The sequence below is a fragment of the Dermacentor andersoni genome, chromosome 2 (assembly GCF_023375885.2).
Source record: "Dermacentor andersoni chromosome 2, qqDerAnde1_hic_scaffold, whole genome shotgun sequence".
NCBI lineage: Eukaryota > Metazoa > Arthropoda > Arachnida > Ixodida > Ixodidae > Dermacentor > Dermacentor andersoni.
In genome coordinates, this window is record NC_092815.1 from 163448006 (window position 1) to 163471571 (window position 23566).

At 46.3% G+C, this 23566-nt stretch overlaps 1 protein-coding gene across 2 annotated transcripts in view; it reads right to left on the bottom strand.

Moving 5' to 3' along the window:
* LOC126540908 (uncharacterized) overlaps nt 1–23566 on the bottom strand; it is a 314198-nt gene that overhangs the window by 27395 nt on the left and 263237 nt on the right. For both annotated transcript variants that reach the window (XM_055076072.2, XM_055076073.2), the window contains exon 5: nt 8773–8960. In XM_055076072.2, coding sequence (XP_054932047.1) covers nt 8773–8960 — 188 coding nt within the window. The remainder of the gene's footprint in view (nt 1–8772; nt 8961–23566) is intronic.

Genomic DNA, 23566 nt, shown 5'->3' on the forward strand with positions numbered 1-23566 from the left:
AAAGCTGCCAGTAGCCGGAGCGAAGGTCAGTAGATGAGAAATAGCGAGCACTGCGGAAGCAATGAAGCGCGTCAACTATGCGAGGTAGGGGAAACACGTCCTTTTCTTTAACCATGTTAAGGTGCCGATATTCCACGCAAAATCGCCATGAGCCATCTATCTTTTTCACCAGTAGAACAGGTGACGCCCACGGACTACATAATGGTCCAACAATGTTCTTGGCAAGAATATTGTGAACTTCTGCGTAAGTAACTTCACGCTCAGCCAGCGACGGCGATGAATAGGAGTGGCATCGTCGGTATTTATAATATGTTTAAGGGCTGTAATTTGGGCCAAAGGACGATCGTGTAAAGTTATAAATATCGTGGTATGAAAACAGAACGCGGTGGAGCTCATGATCGTGCTCGGACGACATGTCGGGTACAATAATTTTCTGTTTGTCGGCGATGGTAAACGTTGCGCAATAAAATGGTAGCGGAGGATCAGTTGAACTGACGCCTGCTGCAGAGGATGCTACTGAGTGATCTTCGAATGGGAAAAGTTTGGCCAGAGTCATCCCCCATGACAGCACTTGTGCCGTCATGATAAAATTGACCACTGGCCGGAAGACGCTATTAGTCGTACGAGAATAAATCTGTCTGAGGCAATGTGATACCGTGTACAAAGAGGACTTCTTGCATGGGAGCAGCGATGTAGTGAGCACCGGGTACTAGCGGGGATGACACAAAGTCAACACAATTCGGTGCCAAAGGTGACAAGCGAACGAAGTCTACGGAACTGAGGCGACTCGGGGTGGTTAAGCGGGATCCGGAACAGGCACGTCAATGCGGATAATACTGGATGAACAATCTTTGAGAGCAGATTGCGCGGAGAGGAAGTTCATGCCGAGGATGGTGTCGTGCGGACGTGGGGCGATGACTGTGAGGAGAACGACAGTGGAGCGATCGCCGAAGGAGACGAGGGCCACACATATACAAATTACGGGGGCTGTTCCGCCGTCGGCGGTACGGACCACAGGCGTCGTGGTGGCCCTTATTATTTCATTCAAGCCGTTACGAAGGTCAGTGCCCATGACAGATAAATGAGCCCCAGTGTCGATAACAGCAGACACAGGGACCCTTGCACGTCAAAGAAGATTCATATGAGTGGGCAGCGTCAATAGATTTGACGGCATAGTGAGCAGTGCAGCGTCAGCTCCAGGCGCTCCGTCGTCCAGTTTTCAAGCTGGGAGCGTCTCTAGGGAGTCAACGAATATGAGTGACGGGGCTGCGGCAAGCGAGATATTCGGCGTTGGGCGTGCGTTGCATGGGCTCCGTGGATTCTCGAAGTTTTCAGAGTGTCAAACCCATCGGGCCACCAAAACTTTTGGCGTAATCGACTCAGCAAGTGACCTGGACCACGAGGACACCACTCTCAACCCGGTAGGCCCACTTTTTGGAGTTTTATCGGAGATTGAAGTTTCCCCCTGGTCGGCGAGCTGGGCCTGCCATCAGGCCTAGCCGCACCCGGGATCCAACGGGCAACTAGGACGCGGGCGCAGCAGCGTAGCGACTAGAATGGACCTCCGGCAGGCGACCGTAACAACTTATAACCACCCGGCAAACGGACCAGCCCAAAATCCGTCAGAAACACAAGCGATGGAGGAAGCCTATCCCGCCGCATGTTCGGGACAGAGCGGCCTAGGGAGCGGAGTATCAGAAGATTTAGCGATGCAGCAAGATATGCCGAGTTCGGCAGACACGGCAGATCAGCAGGAAGAAGACAAAAACTGGCAAATTTACTATTCCCGACGCCAGAAGAAAGGGCTTAAGCGCGCTACGCAGAGCGCCGCAATTTTGAAACCGGGTGAGCCTCACGCTGCCGAGAACAATATCAAGATGGCGCCGGCGACAGCAGCTGGCCTGACGTCAACGACACAAGGACAAAAGAGCGGCGCGGCGGGGCAGTCGAGGCACAGACTCCCGCCGCTCCCGTTGAACGACGCGAAGATCATTATTCGGCCTAAGGGCGGGCTGAAGGTTAAGGAGCTCAAGACGTACCAAGCGGCACGCGCTATCGTGGAAGCGTGTGGCCGAAAATTCGGAGAGGACAAGTTCCTGGTGAGACTCCGGCCAGGTTCCAACATCATCATCGCAAGCGCCTCGGACGAGGAAGCAGCCGGGATGATCAGGAAGATCAACTGCCTCAACTTTGACGGGCAAAATTACGACGTGAACGCCTACGTGGCGCTACCTGAAGACATCAAAAGAGCCGTTATTCATGGGCTACCCCCGGGAATCACGGCGGACCTACTCGAATCCAAGTTGCGCCTACGCACCCAAGGAGTGGAGATCTTGAGCGCCAGAATGCTGGGCAAGTCGGAGACTGCACTCGTCACTTTCGACGGCCCCTTAATCCCCAAATACGTCATTTTTGGGGCATGCGAGTACAAGACCCACCCCTACAGACCAACTAGACAAGTATGCTTTGTATGCGGCGAGCAAGGACACCGCTCGGACGTGTGCCCAAAGCCGGGAACGAGAATCTGCCGCCAGTGCGGAGCAACTAGCCCCCCAGAGGGGCACCAATGCCAACCGAAGTGCCTGGTATGCGGAGGAGCCCACCTAACCGGAACCAGGGACTGCCAGCGGCGCCTCAAGGACACCAAGGAGCTCCGCGGCCGCCAACAACCGCATCAGCAGCAGCAACAACGCCGAGGCCGAAGCCGCAGCCGCAGTCGCCGACCCAGATGGCTGAGCTCGGAGGGCGATCGAGCCAGCCGGAGCCGCTCGAGGAGCCGAGCCAGGAGCCAGTCGAGGAGCCAGTCGAGGAGCCAGGCGAGAGACTCAGCCAGGGACAGCTCCTTCCCACCGCTGCAGCCTCCGCCCACGAGGGGGCAGCAGCAACACAAGGGACAACAACATATTAAGAAGACCCAAGATAACGCTAAGGTGAGCTGGGGACCACCCAAAACACCACCTCGGCACTCGGGGAAAGATAATAATAATGGAGAGGAACTTAAAAATCTTAGAAAGGAAAACGAAGCATATCGCAAACGCATAGAACAGCTAGAAAGACGGTTGGAGGAGCTAATTAAAGCCCTGCAGGATCAAAGGACAGGTAGCCCCCCTAGACTGCAGACTCCACCACAACAACAACCACAGCAACCAGAATCTTTCGAAGACCAAATGAGAAAATTTATGACGTTTATACAAGAGAAAACAAATGGAATAGAACAGAAAATGGCAATAATGGATCAGGAGATCCGGAACCAACGCAAACAACAAATCTCACAACAAGCTAAAGACAAATTCAACCTAAGAAGACAGGGCCTCGAAAACTACAACGCGTCTAACACCGAGGACTAATCATGGCCAGATACGAAACAATAGAAATTTGGCAATGGAATTGCAGGGGCTATCGCAAAAAACAAGGGCAACTCCTACAGTACATAAACACACAACTCACACCACCAGATATCATAGCACTACAGGAGAAAGGGAAAACCACACCAACGCTAAAAGGCTACACGTGCTATGAAAAAGAACGCACAGCAATACTAATCAGTAAATCCCTCACCGCCATAGCACACGACAGCATAGCCGACACAGACATAGACCACGGTATTGTCGAAATCATTCCAAAAAAGAAAAGAAAGGACAGCAGTGTCTGTCATAAATCTCTATAGTCCTCCGAGTCAAAAAGAGGCCGACTTCCGCACACTTTTTGCAGGAGCGAGCAAATTAGCCAAAACAAACGCCCTAGTGATTGTAGGAGATTTCAATGCCAAAGATCTGACCTGGGGTTACAAAAAACCAGACAAGAAAGGCATGCAAGTTAAGGAAGCAGCAGATATGTACGGCTGCACCCTCATAACAGACGACAGTACGCCAACCAGACTAGGTAACAGCGTAAGCTCCGACACATGCCCCGACCTGACATACATCCGGGGAACAGACAAGGCGGTATGGGAAAACCTGCTGGAGAATCTGGGCAGCGATCACTACATCCTAAAAACGCAATTGGCAACCGGAAGAATAAAACGCAAAATTGGCACCACCAAGGTGACAGATTGGAATGCCTTCAGGAAGGAATGCAAAACTATAGAGGGAAACATCGAGTCGCTAGAAGGCTGGGGAAACAAGCTCAGGGAGGTGCTCGACAAGTACACCAAAGAAATAGAAAGAACAGAGGAAATACCTGAGGTGGACTCGCGACTACTCAAGCTATGGGAGGCAAGACGCGGGCTCACTAAAAGATGGAAAAAACAAAGGCTAAACAGGAAGCTCAGAAAGAAAATCGCAGAGATAACCAAGGAGGCGGAGGAGTATGCGGCTCAGCTGACTAGGCAAAACTGGCAACAGTTTAGCGAGTCCCTAAACGGAACGCTTAGCACGGCAAAAACATGGCACATACTCAAGGCGCTCCTGGACCCAACAAAAACAAAATCTGAAAACAATAAGGCCATACACCGCCTGGTACACTAATTCGAGGGACCGGACTCTGAACTGCTAGAGCAGGTCAGAGTCAAATGTTTCGGACATGACCACCCGGCGGCCTACACACAACAATACAAAGGGAAAGAAAACGAGCTGCTGGACAGGCCAATCACAAAAGAAGAGGTGTGCGCGGCCATAAGAAGCGTAAAAAAGAATACAGCAGCGGGCGCGGACAAAATCAGAAATTCACTTATTCGAAACCTAGGGGACGAACAGGTGGAACAACTCACCGCCTTCCTCAACCAACACTGGGCTGCGGAAACGGTACCAGAGGAATGGAAACACGCCGAGATTGTAATGATTCCCAAACCAGGTAAAAAGCTACAGGTAACGAACTTACGACCAATCTCCCTCACATCGTGCTTAGGCAAATTATATGAGAGGATAGTAACAAAAAGACTACAACATTGCATGGAGGAAAACGAGCTATACCCCCATAGTATGTTCGGCTTCCGATCCAAGCTTTCGACACAGGATGTCCTTCTCCAAATTAAACATGAGGTTCTCAGCAACATACCATACAACGGAGAACACATTTTAATGGCACTAGACATAAAAGGAGCTTTTGACAATGTAAGCCACGCGGCAATCCTGGAGGGCCTTAACAGCGTAGACTGCGGGAAGAAAGTACACGGATACGTCAAAGCCTTCCTCTCCAATAGAACAGCAACAATAGGTTTGGGAGAGATTCGATCGCAAAAATTCCCCACACCAAACAAGGGGACACCCCAAGGTTCAGTAATTTCCCCGATACTCTTTAACATCGCAATGATTGGCCTAGGGCATAAACTAAGCAAAATCGAAGGCATAAAACACGCCATTTATGCAGATGACATCACCATCTGGGCCACTAAAGGCGCGCTGTGCCAAAAAGAAAGCTATCTGCAAGAAGCAGCCACTTGCGTGGAAGAATACGTCGGGGAAAGAGGCCTTGAGTGCTCCACGGAGAAATCCGAGCTTCTGAGAATTACACGGGGCAAGAAAAGCAAAGAAAGCCTTAACATATGGCTAAAGGGGCAGCCGATACCCGAAAGCCAACAAATCAGGATCCTTGGAATGTGGGTGCAATCCAACCAGCGCTGCACCCACACGCTGAAAACACTCAAGCAGTCAACAGCCCAAATAGCACGCATGATCACGCGGGTGTCACAAAAGAGATGTGGGATGAAAGAAGGAGACACACTTAAGCTGGTTGGCAACCTAGTGGTCAGCAGGGTCGCATACTCACTCCCGTACTTCAACTGCACCAAACAGGAAATACAAGAAGTGGACACAATTTTACGCAAAGCGTACAAAACAGCACTTCACCTGCCGAACAATACATCGACAGAGAAACTAATGGCACTTGGTTTAAGCAACACCTTCGAAGAACTAAAAGAAGCCCAAAGTATCGCACAGCTCATGAGACTCCAGCAGACCAAAACGGGAAGGGAACTGCTAATAAGGCTAGGCTTCGCGGAATCAATCAAAGAAACCCAAAGAACGGAGGGGATTCCTGATGAATATCGGAAAACATACACTGTTAGCCCCCTACCCAAAAACATGGACCCAAACCTCCACACGGCGCGAAGGGACGCAAGGGCGAAATACGTCGAAAAGTACCTGGCCACAAAAAACACAACAGTATACACAGATGCTGCAGTATACGCCAAGCAAAGAGGCACAAACATAGTAAAGACAGCTGCGATAGTAATAAGCCAGGACTACAAAGAGATCAGCAGCGCGTCAATGAAGGACTGCTCGGTAACGGAAGCTGAGGAAATAGCCGCAGCTCTAGCGGCAGTGGAGGGCTACCGATCCGAAAGGTCTTTAACAATACTCACCGACTCGCAAACTACGTGTCGGAATTACATGAACGGCAGAATAGGACGCAGAGCGCTTCACATCCTCCGCTCCTGCAGGGCTAACAACAAAGTCAGGCATACAATTTTCTGGGTACCGGGACACGCTGGAATAGAAGGGAACCTAAGGGCGGACAAGGCAGCTCGAGAGCACACAAACCGAGCGGCCACAAGCACCGACCCTGAGGAACCCGTACCAGTCAACCCAAGCTACTCAGACATTTTGAATTACTATAAGGGGGTCCGAATCAAATACCCTCCACCCCACAACAGCCTAAATCAGCATGAAGCAACCTCTTGGAGGAGGCTGCAAACAGGAACATATCCAAACCTAAACACACTAAGCAAGATGTTTCCCACCCAGTATACAGACATTTGCCCCTGGTGCGGCGCCAAGCCCACCTTATATCACATTACATGGGAATGCGTTCAGAATCAACAATTCCTTCAAATAAAAGACCCGAGTGCGGAGCAGTGGGAGAGGGTGCTCTCCAGCAGCGACCCGAAAGTTCAGCATGGACTAGTAAGGCACGCTCGCCCCTATTCCAGGGCACCCTCAGTGGTGCCCTGGAATAGGGGCGTCGACCCTGCGCAGATGGGGAAGAAGACCGTGAAGACGGCCGACCGCATCTGCCACCGCAAATTTCTAACCAATTAGAGCAAATAAAGTTTTTCCTCCTCCTCAGTGGCGACATTATCTAACCGTGCAGTACAGGCACGAGTACGGCCGCTTTGGTGAGAGTAGCCAGTTATAAGCGGTCCGGATTTGGGAACTCTAGCGACTGCGACAGAGGCGAGAAATGTGCCCGATTCGACAGCAGTGAAAACAAATGGGGTTGTCTTCAACAGTGCACCATTCAGATGGGTTGCTGAAATACGGTGGGTAACAAGAAGTGAGACGCGGTGGAATCGAAGTATTCGGGCAGGGGTCAGGGCTATGGGCCGAGCAGACGGTGTGGAGACTCATGTTGGCGAACTATTGGTGGATAACTGCTTCGATCAACGAAAACGTGACTGCAGGTGAGTTGGAGAAGCTGTAGTCGAAGCCAGCCGAATAGGCGGCCTCAGTTCCTATCCGGACAACCTTGGTAACAACGCCAGTGTTGTTGGGAAGAGGACCGCCGGCACAGGAATGTAGCAGGGGTGTTCGGTAAATGGGCGAACTGCTGGTCGATACGTTGGCTTTTTGGGAGCTCCAGGCGGCGGCATTCTTTGATAACTGCGTCTACTGTCGCCACGTTGTTGGAGACGAGCAAGGTGAACGCTTCATCGGCGATGCCTTTGAGAATGTGGGAAACCTTGTCTGGCTCAGTCTTGTGTACGTCAACTTCGCGGCATGTAGCCAAGACGTCTTGGATGCACGTCGTGTAGGGCTCTGTTGTTGTCTGCATGCGGCTGGATAACGCCTTCATCGCAGCAAGTTGGTGACTGTAAGGGTTGTCGATCGAGTCTCAGAGCTTTTGCTTCAGTGTATCCCAACTGGAGAGGTCATTTTCGTGTGTCCGAAACCAAGCTCGATGTGTGCCAGTGACGTAAAAGACCACGTTGGAGAGCACGACAGTAAGGTCCCACCGCTTATTGGTGTAGACGTGCTCGTACAGGCTGATCCATTCCTCAACGTCTTCCCTAACTTTTCTTGAGAATACGCAGGGACCATGGGGAGCGGAGAGTGCGATGTAGGTCGCCGAAGTGGCAGCAGGTGTCGGAGCCGGTTGGGTAGAGCAGTCGTCGTCCGGAGCTATGATGGAAGGTTGCAAGCCAGAACGTCGGCCACTATGGCCGACGTTCTGGTTTGACCAGCGTCTGACAAGCGGCAACAAGTTTGTTGTGCTAGCTCTTGCGCCGCAGCAGCCAGGTTCCTTCACATTAATGCAAGCTAGTATTTTTTAAGGTAGAAGGCCGGAAAATAACTTCGCCAATAATAAATTAGACCATGCGTAAAATACAATTAATTCTGTCAGCAAAACTTGCCATCGTTAAACAAAGAATCTACTATTTTAGGCGAATTATGGGCACTTTGTCACCTAGATTTGGACGGGAAATAGTAAAAGCACGTACTTATTATTACAGAAACAATTAAACATTCCTGTGAGTATAAAGTTAGTGCACAGACAAACGTTTTTTCCTGCTAAGTGCCGCCCTTCTCTGATTACCATCAATGACGTCGTACAATCGCTATTGAGCTCACCCATTCTGTTTCCAGCGCAAGAGTTCACCATGAGATCGTGACCGCATATAAAAGACTATTAGCAAAGAAATGTTTCATAACGTTTACCGAACTGCCACTGCTGATTGCTCACTGTGATCGTGAGGCTTTTCACTACACTAAAAAAGAATGCGCGCCCCGAAATTGGTTCCAGTTTTCTTTAGGATGCGAGTGTTGAGCATCGTCTTATTAGGTCCATGCAGGCCCCATCCCAAAACTGGTAAATCAATTCATGAATGATTCTCACTCATTGTTGAGGCTTGCCGTGATTGATATCGCGTTGTCATGGGGGTCTCGAATCAGCAGGTGGGCTCCAACAAAGTCCTCGAGGATTGGGTATTTTCCCCCATAATTAGCGTATGTAGGAAGGACAGAATCCCGCTTGAAATACTTGTAGAAGTTCTCCTGTATTTTCTTAACGAGATTTTGCTGCTCCTGCGAAATCCAACAAAAACAAGAGAATTTCCCCGTGAGGCCTACGTCGTTACTTTCGTTATCGGTACCGGCCAGGAACAAAGCGTGACTTTCTAGATTTTCTTTCACGTACATCAATTTAAAACACATAAGCGCAACACACAGCAAAAGTTGAAAGACGCCTAGGCTTCGTCTTTAAGAGTGGTACTCGATAGATTTCGGAGATCCCGGACAACTTGTCACGTTTCACGGAAACCGCAGTTTTATTGCGGATGCACATAGGCGATCGCGTCGATGTCGCAAGGAACCGAGCCGGCCGCGCTGCTCCGGAAAGGCGCATTCTATCTGACTTCCCGCGTAAAAGAATTATGTTTTCTTGTATATTCAAATTCAACCCCGACGCTATTGTATCTGTAGGTTGTGTTTACGTCGTACTTTACGATTTTTCTGCCGTATTTTGCTTTGAGGAATTCAGTTATTTCACTAACACCTCTGCGCCACGCAGAAGGCCTGCGTGGTTGTGGTTCGGAATGATGTTGCTCCAAGCGACGTCCGACGCCGACATCGGATATTTTGCGATACGGAGCCCTTAACAGTATCGCATTAAACATTTCGGTTTCATAGAGAGGCCACGATACATATCAGTAAGGCAACCAAAGTACTTAACACCAAGGTCTCTTTCTGGCCAGCATGAGCTCTAATACGAATTATTTCACAATACGATATTTATTTAAAAATTTAAACAAAGCGTTGATGTATTTATTGCAATTTGCAGGTTTCAGCAACTTCCCGAAGTCTGAGGTACATCTACCTCTGTCTGTATCTTACCTCCTTCCTGCAAACTTGCTTCCCTCCAAATTCCACGGTTTAATGAGCAGAAAACCGGGCTACTGAACTAAGAAACATAGTTCCTACAATTATTCGCACCAACTTATCGTCACTAAATGTGGTAATGGTGATGTGCCACTCTTGAACGAAAAAGTATGCGATGCCTATCATACTGTTTGTTTTATTTACGTCATCTGGCTGAGCGCTTCTGCACGCCTATGATCCAGTGAACCTCTCACGCTAACGCGCGATGACAGAATTGGTATCTCGGCCGCTCATCGCAATGAGATGCTCTACATCAGCACAGAGTCGGGAACTACGTGGGTGGTAGTGCTCCTGGCGCTGTTCATGTACCCTGCTTTCGAGTCTGAACGGGGAAGGGGAAGTTTTGTGCACAAAAAACAAAACAACCACAACAACAACAAAAAAACAACAACAACTTGATAACAGATGGCGTCTTAGAAATCGCGTATGTTGGTTTAGCCTCCAACGGCGCCGTGCTGCAGTACGGCTGTTGAGACATGTCTCAAAACGAACAACTAAAGCGCTAATAAACAAATTATTGTTAACTATCGAACGGACTGTGACGCCTACTTTGCACCAAGTGTCCACCACGATGAAGCAATGAATAGTAGAGAAAGCCTCCACGCATCTGGAAAATCATATTTTTATAAAACAGGTGACCATCTTTTAAGGAAAGTACGCCCCACATGTATTATTTCCACATGAGCGGATGGGGTACACTAAAAGCAGTGTGTTCCTCTACATTATGTGGGAGAAGCCCAAGATTGGGTATGTAAAATTATAGATGTCCAGCCCAAAACCTATGCGTTCTTTTTTATCACATCTACAGGACATACCCTATATGAATTGATGAATATATGGACGGTTTTACATAAAACCTTATGTTTCCATTTTATCAAAACGGTATGTCCCTTATGATTTTAGGCAAGTATTGAGGGTCTCACATGAAACCCGCATGTTCTCATATATTACATGGGGCATGCGCGATTTCATCCTAAGAACGTATGGTGGGTTTCAGATGAAACCCATACGTTCCGTTACACGTTATGGGGCAAGTACTATACTTATAAACAAGTGCATGCGTGGTCCTACAAAAAAGCCGTATATTCCCAAATATCGCATGAAGTATGTTCCATATGAATGTAGGAAGGTACGGGGAGGGGGAGGGGTCTTGTACAAGCCGCATGTTGCAACAATGGCATGGAGTAATGTTCCATATGATTATGCAAATGTGTGGGGTGGGAGGGGTAGGGGGATCCTACATGAAGTTGACATCAGGTTTAAAAACGTGCTTTGAACTGAGAGCAATATCACTGAGAGCAGCAAATTTGTCCTTATGAAGCAGTTTTCTAGGACGAATTTCAATTTTTGGCGCCGATGTGCACGTTTAACGAAGCGTGATAAAGCCCAACACGACATAGATACAAATTGAGAAACGATGCAATTTAACTGACCTTGCGGAATCGGATTATGTTAATACTCTCTGTACCAACGAAACATGGCTAATGGATGGATCGAACAAACTAATGTGACAACCGGGCCCATGTTCTTGAGGTCGGTGGCCTCCTTGTTCTAGGAAACCACGGCTCTCTACCAACGGCCCGGCCCTGTCCACCAGCCGAAGCGGGTTCTCAAGGTCCTGACACGTCACCAAAGTGTTCCACTGAGAACAAAAAAATAACTGACGCATCTAGGTCAACGGCGTAGACTTGGTGGGTGTTATTCATGCTAATATTAAATATTTTTGAGCACACGAACGCAAGCATCATTCAAGTTTTTTTTAGTTATCGGTTAACTAAAACCATCAGAGTGCGTACGGGATACCGGCAACCATGCAGTCGCCGCTAAACTCTTTTTGCTTCCACATGCATTTCGTCGCGCTTCTTGGAGTATGGCTGTATCCGTCGACCTGCGCATATGCGGTTTCACCAGTGCTCATCTTTAATGACTCACCGACACCACTTCCAATCCTGTTATATGACGCAAGTCAAGATCTTTGGTGCCAGCAAGCAATCCAGGGCGCCATCTTCATATCCTTGCACCCGACAGCCGCCAGGAGCGACATCTCCCTTCTGGCTATACTTAAGCAGGTGGCTTCATCCAGCCCCTTTCAGTGGGCACGGGAAAGCGCCAACCATGCAGTCGCCGCTAAACCCTTTTAGCTTCCACATGCAGGTTTGTGAAGCTCCGTCTCTTTACTCTAAATGTACGAGAAATGTTGGTCTGCTGCTTTTTCCATGTCCAAGTGTATCTTTTGCCTCACTGTGTGAATGCGCGTTTGTTGCAAGGTTACTCATCCAATGCAGTGACATTGAACTTAATCCCGGAGCGGGAACTGACAAGCAGTACGAAGAACTTCTTGCAGCCATTTCTGCCCTTTCAGCAAAAATAGATTCCCGACACACAGAGGTAATGAGTGGTCTCGCCGACGTAAAAGGAAAGCAAGGTCAATTAACTAATCAAGCGTCAGATTTAACCACTAGATTAACGACAGTTGAATCGCTTGTTGAATCACCTGAGCTTAACCCGTCGACAGCTGACATACCTGCAGTTGCAGCTCACGCCGTTAAAACTGAAAATGCCTCTCTCCTGACACGTCTCGATGATATAGAAGATCGCTCCCGCCGTGATAACTTAATATTTTATGGCATTTCCGTCAATCCGGCAGAAACATGGGCGCAGTCCGATAAGTTGGTATGTGAATTTTTTATCTCATAATCTTAAGCTTGAGGTCCCCGAGAATATGGTATGTAGAGCCCACCGACTTGCCTCGTATACTGCTTATAAAACTCGCCCGATTATAATTAAATTTTCTTGCTCAAACCTAAAGAATAAAATTCTGGCACTAACATTTCAACTGAAATCCATCGGGGTATCTGCGGGCTAATATTTTTGCCGAGCAACGTGCCAGTCTAGGAAAAAGCTACTTCATTTTGCTAAGGCATCGCGCCAGCCATACTGAATACGGCTAAACAAGCTATTTTTGAACAAGTGGTACGTTTACTGTTCTACCACTGACAATGTATGCGAAGTCGACATGCCATGTGCAGCATGCTCTTCAGTTCGGTCACGTCAAGCTATTGAAGGAAATGGTTCGACATAACTAGCACACGCGCAATGTAATAACAGCATATCCGTTTTTTTTTTCACTAAAGCGTGAAGTTTACTAAATAAAAGTTCTGCAGTGCCCTCACTGATTGATTAATGCGCTGCTGACATCGTATGTCCCCCCGCTACATGGCTCTCTGCTGAGATAAAAAATAGCGAAATTTTTTATTGCGGAAAACTGTATTCATGTTATCGCTGTGGTCATGGCGTGCGGTCAGGTGGAGGTGTCTTGATTGCAGTCACTGAAAGCTCACTGCGAACTCAGTTTCCATAGAAACACCACTTGAACTTGTTTGCATGCTCGTTGTACTGGACAATAGAGATGTCATTTTCTGCACTTGCTATCGCCCTCCAACTGCTTCGACATCATTTTGCGATGACCTTCATGACGCATTAAACAAATTTTTCATCTTTTCACCTTTTTCATCTTGGTGACTTCAACTTTCCCCATATCATTTGGCATAACGACACGGCAACGTCCCAGTCTTTTTAGAGCACCCAGTTTATAAACACTTGTTTGGACTTCCACTTCACCCAGCTTGAACTGAAACCAACGCGCGTGTCTGCCTCTTTAACTAACATACTAGACCTGATTCTCACTACGAACCCTGACGCCGTTTCCCCAATCCTTTACTCAAAAGGCTTATGTGATCACCTTGCACTCACTTTTCATATCATCACGCGGGCTCCTGTTAAGGAAACTACGAAGGTCATCCACGATTACCGCAAAGCCGACTTGGCTTCCATTACCGTTGAAATGGAAAATTTCGCAGCTTTTTACCTCGCTAATTGCGATCAGCGAAGAAAAGATTCAAGAAAATTTTTTATCAGCGAAGAAAGATTGAAGAAAATTGGTGCATTTTCAAAAATAAATTCACTCATCGGACCTTTCGTACCGCAAAAGACAGTCGCTTGAAAGCCATGGTCCGCTTGGTTCAACCCCTTCGTGAAGCGACTTCATAAAAATAAAAAAAGAATAAAGCGGTTTTTTTCGGGCAAAAGCTTCACGCAGTGACGTTACTTGGTCCGCTTGCTACTGCACTGAAAGTGACTACAATGCAGCCGCCGCTAGTGCGAAACGGCATTTTTATTTTGTTACACTTCCGTCCATCTTGCAAGCTAATCCTCGAAAATTATGTACCATAGTTAACAGTACTCCAAGCAAAATTATCCAATTAAACTACCCCAATGATGAACCTGGGGCTCCTGAAGAATACTGTAATGTATTTAATGACGGTGTTTTCTTCCCATGTTGCCGCGAAGCCACATAGATTACCGCTTTTAACCAATTCTGGTTTTTCGCCCATGCATTCAATCTCTGTTGACTGGGTTGCTGTTAGCTACCTAATTAACAATCAGAAACGACCTCCTCTGCCGGCCCAGAGCACCGGAATTCAAAAATTTTGAAGTGTACTAATCTATTTTCTGCTGTTATTTCGTCACACATTTTCACTCAGTCATTACAGCAGTCTGTTCTTCCACACGACTGGTGCGTGGGAAAGGTGATTCCTGTTCACAAATCAGGTAACACACACTTACCCAGTGTTACGTTTCCCCTACGACGCGCGGTATAGCCGGCGCGGATGCAACGGACGCCGGGGCTTCGTTCAAAGCGGCGGACATTTTGGCCCTTTTAGCGCTGCCGCAGCGCCTCCCCGCCAAGCGCGTCCAGGCATGTTTCAATGCCACGTGTCTTCGTGTGCGCGTGTGTGTGTGTGTGCATGTTGGTGCCCACGCTTGTCAAAGCGCGGCAGGCGAGAAGAGGAGCTCCCCCAACTGTGAAGCGAGGAGGTCTGACCGGCGCCGGCCCGGCGGGTGCGCCACCTTCTAGTCTCAACGTGCCTGAGCACCGCCGTCACGTGGCCTCATCCCAAGCCGTTCCTTCTTGCCCTCGACTCCGAGAGTATAAAAGCAGCTGCCCCCGGACGCCGAGAGAGGCTCCGATTTCTTCCGTTGAGTAACGTGCTCTCCCGTCTCTCCACTTCGGTCGATCTGACCGGCCGCTCTTTTGCTATGCTAGAATAAACAACTTGTTCTGTTAGCAGTCGACTCATGCTTTGCCAGGACCTTCGGATGCTTCCAGTTGTGCCCCAGGCCGCCAGGCCAACGCTACCCTTGGGGCTTGCGACCCATTTGCAACAACGGGTGCCAGCGGTGAGATTGCAACACCAGCAATTACAGGCCTATCTCACTAACAAGCATTTCATGTAAAATTCTCGAGCATATAATGTATTCACATTTGGCTGAGTTTTTAGAATCAAACTCCTTTTTCAACCCCTGTCAACATGATTTCCGTACATTCTTTTCCTGTGAAGCACGGCTCTTTATCAATTACTAACGAACTCGTTGCAATTTCTGATCTAGGTACCGACATTGACTGCGTATTTCTTGATTTTGCCAAAGCCTTTGACTCTGTGACCCACGATTTACTTCTGCTTAAACTGACTGAACTTAGCTTGGACATAAATGTACTCGAGTGGATAAAAATTTTCTTTCTAACCGGACGCAGTTTGTAAACGCTAATAACTATTTCTCGGTTTTCTTATGTACCAGCAGGTGTTCCTCAAGGCTCAGTCCAGGGTCCACTTCTCTTTCTAATCTATATTAACGATCTTCCGAACTGCGTTCTTTCTTCTTTCATAAAGTTTTCCGCTCTTGACTGTGCTCTGTACCGTAAAATTACTAATCCTTCCGATTACCAAGAGCTCCTGGACGACCTAAACCGCGTAACTGAGTGGTGTTCTAGTTGTTGCATGCAACTAAATTCGAATAAATTGAAGGCCATACAAATATCTCGTAACACTGCCACGCGCACGTACTTTATTAAGGGTGCACCTGGGACGTCAGTTACCTCTTACAAGTATCTCGGCCTTCACATATCAAATAAGCTTCCTTGGCACTCGCATATTGACTATCTTACTAATAAAGCTAACCACATGCTTTGGTTACTTGCGCCGTAATTTTAGCTCTGCCCCTTCTTCCCAGAAGCTAACTCTTTACAAAACTATAGTTCGCTCCAAATTGGGGTATGCTTCAGCCATTTGGTATCCGACTCAGTCTTCATTAGTTTCTACTCTAGAAGGTATTCAAAACCACGGTGCACGCTTTGTCTTATCTAATGCTCGCTATGCAAGTATCCCTTCAATGAAACGAACCCTTAACCTACCTGATCTTTCGCCACGCCGCAAGGTTTCCGTCTCTCCCCTTTTTCACAGTTTTTCATTTGAATCCCCTTTTAAAAGGAACCCTTCTTGCCCCTCCGTCTTATATTTCGGCCCGCAATGGCATCCCTTAAAGTAGGGGTGCCATTGTGCCGTACGAATCGGTACAGTGACTCATTCATCCCTAGGACAAGCATGGACTGGACTCGCCTTTCCGCATGAATCGCACTCATCACCGACTCTACCAACTTCAAGACGGCTGTTCAGGATGCCTTTTGTTATTATTTTTTGTTAATACTTTTTGTTTATATTTTTACAGCATTACTTTTCTCTCGACTCAACTCCTTTCTGTAACGCCTTCGGGCCTTGAAAGTACGTGAAATAAATAAATAAATAAATAAATAAATAAATATCTCAATAATGTGCGAAAGCACAGGTTTTGACGCATGTCAACAGCTAAGTGATAACCGGGTTTGAAATAAGACTAGGTTTGCGTAGTCCTTTTTCCAACAAAAAAGAACCAGTTACTAGATGACTACTCGCCCCCACGCATGCGATATCAGCTGTCTCAAACTTTTTTTAATTCACAAGTTTTCCAGTTTGCTTACAGAAAACCAGAAGGGTCAGGAATAAAGGCGCTAGCATGCGCCAGACTGAAGCCCTGACCCCTCTATAATCTGCGCTCCAGCGAAGCAATCAGGACAGCTTAAGAATGAGGAGGAAAGGAAAAAAGAGGAGGGAGGAGGGATTTGAACAAGGAATTCATGAGGCAAGATCGAGAAAAAACTTATACACTACAAGCTAATAAAAACAACCACACTATGTGCAATCAAAAACAGCATTAATTACACAGATTGGGCGAACAATAAAAAAACGTCACGATTTGCAGCAGTACACATTCGGTAACAAATATAGGAATCGGGAAAAGAAAAATAAACATAGTACCTTACTATGTCTGTTACAGTATTGTGTCTGTTACAGTAACGCTACAGTATTCATTTGGCGCGAACTGACATGAATAAGCATTTAAAACTCGCTTCGTAAAATCCTGTGATGCTGTGATCCTGCGTTGCTGTGATGTGCGTAAATCGCACATCACAGCAACGAGCTATGTTCGGTTACATATATTTGTTTTATACAAATTTATTGAAGACCGTTGCTTTATTAGGTCTAACATTTCCTTGTTTTCATTTTGGAGCTTTGGAATATTATACCTTAAGCTTTGCATCCCATGATTAGTTCTAATCTTACGTAAGCTATAGGTAATCACAGGAAAGTTGCGGTCTGTGGTTGTTTGAAGTTAGATAGACTAAAAATTACCCATATTTTTTTAATTTGCTTGAACATATAAAATGAGAACTTCTCTGTATAAAGAAGATTTCGTGGATCTAATTTATACCTTCTTTTATATGGAGATGTGGTATCATTGAAGCGGACGCATTCAAGAGCACGAACAGCTTTCTTTTGTAAAATTTCTAGTTTAAATTTGTCGTCGTTGTAGAGCCCCATATCAGTAAGCAGTGTTGTAGATGGGACTGAGTTAGTGCATGATATATAAGCGGCTTTAATCTGTTTGCAATTAAAGAACCTATTTTCCATAGTGCTCCGATTGTTCGAGAATAGGTTACTTTGGAGGTGGGATATGTGGTCATTCCACGATAAAAAAATTGGAGGACGCTTAAGCTTCGCCTTCAAGAGTGGAATGCGAAAGCGTTCCCGTCGACCCGCCAAGGGGTGTAAGACAATGGGCTACGGCGCAGCGATCCCTTACCAGGCGCCCCGCATCGGACGCGGTGAGCGTCGAGCAACGCAGCGTTCGGCGCGGCAACGGAACGTGCGCCTGAGCAAGCGGAACGGACGCAACACCGTATTCACTAGAGGCGCTTTTGTACCGCTTTGAAGCATCGAAGCATCGAACTCGTGGCTGAAAAGAAAAAAAAAGAACTCGTGGCTGAGTGGTAGCGTCTCCGTCTCACGCTTCGGAGACCCTGGTTCGATTCCCACCGAGCCCATCTTGAACGTTGTTTTTTATTCATGAAGTGCCTGCCAGGATTTATCGCTCACGGCCAACGCCGCCGACGCCGACGACACCGGCTTTTCTGCGACACAAGCTTCTTAACGCTGTCGCGTCAATATTCCTGAAGTGCGCCTAGGAACTATACAGCGCTGGTCTTTTCAAGCACTGAGTCTTCAAAACGCCGGTTGAAACTATTTTTATATGCGAGTTTCGAGCTCTCAAAATAACATATTTCGTTTTACTTGTATTTAACTGTAACTCATTTGCATCTAACCATAGTGATAGTTTTCTTAGCCATATATTAGCTTTTAATTCGGCCTTTTAAATATTTTTACTATGAAAAAATACACTTGTATCATCGGCGAAAAGTACTATCTCCTCAGTATGGGGTACGTTGCAGATGTCATTAACATATAAAATACATAAAAGGGGCCCAATATCGAGGCTTGTGGTACTCCCGTTGTGATTATGTTGTGACCTCAAGAACCGCTGTTTAATATCCCCTACTGTTTGGGATTTTCGAGATAAATTTTGATTAATTCATCAGCCTGGCCCCTTAAGCCGTAACAGGCTAGATTTTTTAATAATATGGGGTGAGTAACTTAGTTAACCCATTTTTTAATATCTACAAATATTCCCACCGTAAACTGTGTTTTCAATATTCTCAACAAATTTTTCTTTATTGCCTAGTAGCGCTAGCTCAATGGACTTGTTTTTTTTGAAATCCAGACTGCTGGGGTACTATCAATTTGTGTTTTCCTAGAAAGTCAGTTATGCTTCTAAATATAACGCGTTCAATTACTTTAGAGGATACATTCAGAACGGAAATAAGACGATAGTTTCCTAAGTCGTCATCTTTTTTTCACCTTTATGTACAGGAGTTACGTGTGCTAATTTTAATTCATCGGGAAATTATCCGTCCTTTAGAATGCAGTCGCAAATCTGTGCCAGTGTAACTGAAATCGTTGACGCTACCGCTTTGATTGGATCGGCCTTAATCTCGTCGGGACCAGCTGCAGTTTTACTATTAATTGATTCGATTATGCTAATTATTTCGAATTCGCTAGTAGGCATCAGGTGATAAGTATTAGAACAATTTATGTTTATATAACTGCTTGGGTCAAATTTTGTCGTACTATTTAATTTCCTGCCACAAGTTAGAGAATGCTGATTACATTTATTGGAAAGGTCTCGGCCTGTAATAGCCTTGCCGGCAAGTTTAATTTCATCAGGAATAAAATGAATGAGCTTTGACTGTAATATTTCATTATAAATATTCCATAATTTACTGGAATCATCAACGCCATCAAATTCATCACCGTAAAAGTTGTCGTTTGCCTTTCAGATTTCCTTGTTTAGTTTATTGCGATACCTTTTATATTCATTGAATTTACCGCTATCTATCAGTCTCAAGAACTCTTGAAACAGCTTGTTCCTGTCTTGTGTTTGTTTATAAATTGAAGGTGTCATCCATGGCTTCCTAACCTTTTTTTTTTTCATACAACTACTGGGAAAGCCTGGTGGTATAAGTCAGTATGTTTTTGTAAAATCTTAAAAAACACACCGAAGCAGGAGTTCGGACCAGTCATCATCAAGCACGATCTGCTTGAACACGTCTATTTTAGAATAATCTATTCTGCTAACTTTATGGCATTTATCATAATTTTCCTTCCTTGCTGTTTTTCCTAAGATACAAAAGACAGGCAAATGATCACTAACTAGATCACTGATTGCTAGTGCTCCAGAGGCTATATTAGTTTCCCCACTATTTGTGTATGCAATATCTAGCTTGGCTCGTTGGCAACAGTTATTCGAGTAGCACATTTTATCAGATGTTTGCAACAATAACTAGACATAAGTGATGAAACTATTTTTCTGCAGGGCTGTTTGACAAAAGGTTAATATTTATGTCACCAGTAACTATTATTTTTTTCGCGAAAGTTGACAGATATGCAAAAACATAATCAACACATTCAAAGAAGCGCGCAGCATTTCCCGATGGAGGCCTGTATACAGCAATTAGACTAGTGTCGCCAAAGGATATTGTAACGGTTTCGTAGTCATTTGAAATCACTGAGTATTCTTTTTCCATAGTGCAATCAACGTCGTCCCTTGTGTAAACAGTGACACCACCCTTTCTCGACCTACGAAATACACTAAATTATCTGTAGCCATTGAACAAATAGACATCCTTATCACGCGTGAACCATGTTTCAGCGACGCATAGTACATCGAACTTCAATGACATCTTCTCCAATTGACACTCAATTTGTTCCCCTTTGTTTTTCAAACTACGTGCATTGAAATGTAGCAAACAAAACGCGTTGTATGTCCACGCATTCTGTTTTACGTACTGGTTAAGTAATCTGGACTATACATTGAACCCTCCATGGTAGTTACGAGTTTATCGAAGTATACAGCAAGCGATGTAGGCCAGAACACTTATACCATCTTCTCGAGATCGCTCTCTGTGGAAATTTTAATTGCAGAGTTCCCTGGTTTCTTGCGTGCGAGCACTGTTTCGCGATGTCTCCAAACGAACTGGTAGCCTCTTTCCATTGCTTTTGAACGTACAAGATAAAGAAGGTTCTTATTTAGCGGTGTCAAGTTTTCAATAAAACTGACATCTGACCGTCTTTCTCTCAGTAGCTTAGCCTTGCATTCCATTGCCCCTTCATCTTGCGTGTGGCAAAACGAATGATGATTGGTGGCACACAATTGGGGTGTGAGGACAACCTATGAATGTTATCAACGTCAGAATCAGTCAATTCCTGTAGCCCCAGTGGCTACATATACGGCCGCACTCTTGCGCCGCCTAGTTTAGTCCAGCCATTATACCGGGAATTTTGTGCAAAAGGCCGATCATTGTCGACCCGACGACCGACAAACTGCTCACAATGAAATGTCTCAAGACCTGTCACGCCAACGAGACCAGACGTGGCTGTTGTGCTGAGAACGGTTCCCCCAAAATAGACAGCATGGCAAGCTGAATCATCTTCATTTGCCAACATGCTCCCGCTGTGACATCGCCGAAATGACAAGTCATCATTGTGTGGAAAAGAATATCATGGAGCAACGCCACGAACGGGCTATTTGCTGAGTCTAATAACATCGTGACGGATGGCACTTGCCAGAGAGGCGACGGCAGGGGACTATTGCGACAAAAAAGAGAAAAGCCTTTTCTAGTAAGGTGAAATCAATGTAGCCTTTAGCTAAAAAATGTAAATTAGGGGGTTTTACGTGCCGAAAGCGCGATCTGATTATGAGGCACGCCGTAGTGCGGGACTCTAAATTTAGACCACCGTGGCCAGGATTAGACCCCCGACCTTGTGTTTAGCGGCCCAACACCACAGCCACTAAGCACCTAAGTATGTAGCCTTTAGTTAAAGGGGGCGTGTCCATTGGTAAACGCGTGCGCGAGAGCACGTCACCCATGAACTGGGGAGCCGAAAGCCTGAAAATAGCAGTACGAGGAATGTTGAACGAATTAACATTCATAATCTATTTCTTCATATTCAGACAGATGCAACGCAGACGGTTGAATTGTTTCCACATTAATTTTTCTGCTGAGGCGTAAGCCGTCATTCGGAATTCAACAGCGACTCTCGCCGAGCTAATAAGACTGAGGATACCTTACACGCAGCGAATTGAACCATACGTCAAGGAAGAACTTTCAAAACAACTCGAAATCCCAAACTCTGTGCAGCTGCGGCCACCGCTCAGGTTAAGCCAGGAACGTCCTGTGATGGTAACTAAAAGTGTGATCGAACTAGTCATTAATTTTAGCACATTTAACGTGGTTAGCATTCTTAGAATACTTCGATCGTTTTCTTGAGTGTATATGAATTGTCTTACCACATTCCGGCTAACTCCGGTCAACAGGTAGCGGGTGGTTGAATGGGCAGAACATCATGCTCCTGTGTGTAAACGTGCTTCTTTCGTGCCAACTTGCGTCCATGAGCATGCGTAACTGGATATGCGCCACTCTTCAATGAACCTCTTAGACGCCAACTTCGGCTCACTCGGTGTGTGCCGCAAGTATGTACTACCCTATAGTGAAATTCGTAGACGTCAACTTGGGTCACTGGGAATGTTCACCTCTTCAATGAACCTCTTTGTTGTCACTGGGTATGTGGCACATGTTACATACTGCTCATCAATGAACCTCTTCAACACCAACTTAGCTGTTCAGTGGAACAAAAAATCATTTTAGCTTCCGGCTTGCTGGGTGGAATTGAGCCCGCGTCACACATATTCGGAATAATCTCACAAGCACGACGCGTTGCCATGGCAGCGATTCCGCTAATTGGCGTGCGCAACCTCAAAGAAGTGCGAGAGAGCAGCAGGGTGGTATGCAAGCTCCGCACACGAAGTTTTCTTCGTTGAGAATATGGTGTGCCGCTACATTGCTTCAATGGTAATGACACTAACGGAGACTATGATCGGGAGCTAGCTTCTGCCAAGGTTTCTTTTTCGGATGTCTTGACGGTGTAATCGCATAGTGCTACGAATTTCTCGCTTCATTGCATTGATGCTCATGGCAAACGCGCTCATCATTTTTAATCCCTGCCCAGTAGCAACGTTCCCTTGTTAAACAGCTAATCTGTGTATTGACCCAAACTGCAATATTGAGTTAAAGGATCTGCAGCTATGACACGTTTCTCGTTCAACAAGGTTAGACAATACGCGCTCACAATAAGGAAGATGAAACCAGTAACCTACGGAAGGAACAGCAGCAGAATAGCTGTTGTGATATATATACCAAAGTGTACATTCACCGAGTAACTAGCAGTTTTTTTGTTGGAAATAGGTGCGACGAAATTGGGCCTTTATTAAGAAAAAGGTCCCGTAGTAACTGTTACTAATGATTTTAAAGAAGAGTGTTCCTTCTTTCGATTCCTGTGGAATTCTCTGGAGTGTTCATGGTGCCCTCAGTCTGAGCAGGAGTAAGTATACACTAGGGCGGCACATTCTATACATCACCTTTATTTACCTCACAAAAGAAGCAGGAAGAATAGCCCCACGAATTCGGGGAGAGAATGATATTGATACTCAAGAGGAACCGTTCTTTCGCTGCAATCACCCGCCCAACATGCAATGTTCCCCCTTGCAATGCATCACAAACAACTGAGCATATGATGAGCACAAACTCATCAAGAGGAGACACTCGGCGAAGGCTGGCAACATGAATCACGTCACGCCTAGTGGTCACCCCATGAATTAGCTGGCGCGAGCATCGCAAAATAAGAATGGGAAATGAACAGAACGGCAACGTTTTAATATTTCTTTATTATTTCTCGCTAAAACGAAAAAAGTTATTCGTAAAAATTTACTTATACTTTGCGATTTGTTTTTCTTGCTTTACCTTGCAACAAGCTAAAGGGTCGCCGGACGCGCCAGATGCTTGCGTCATGCGCCAGCCACGCTACCGAAGCGAGCGAGGACGCAATCCCAACGGCTGCCCCAGCATCCCCCATTCTGCTGCAACT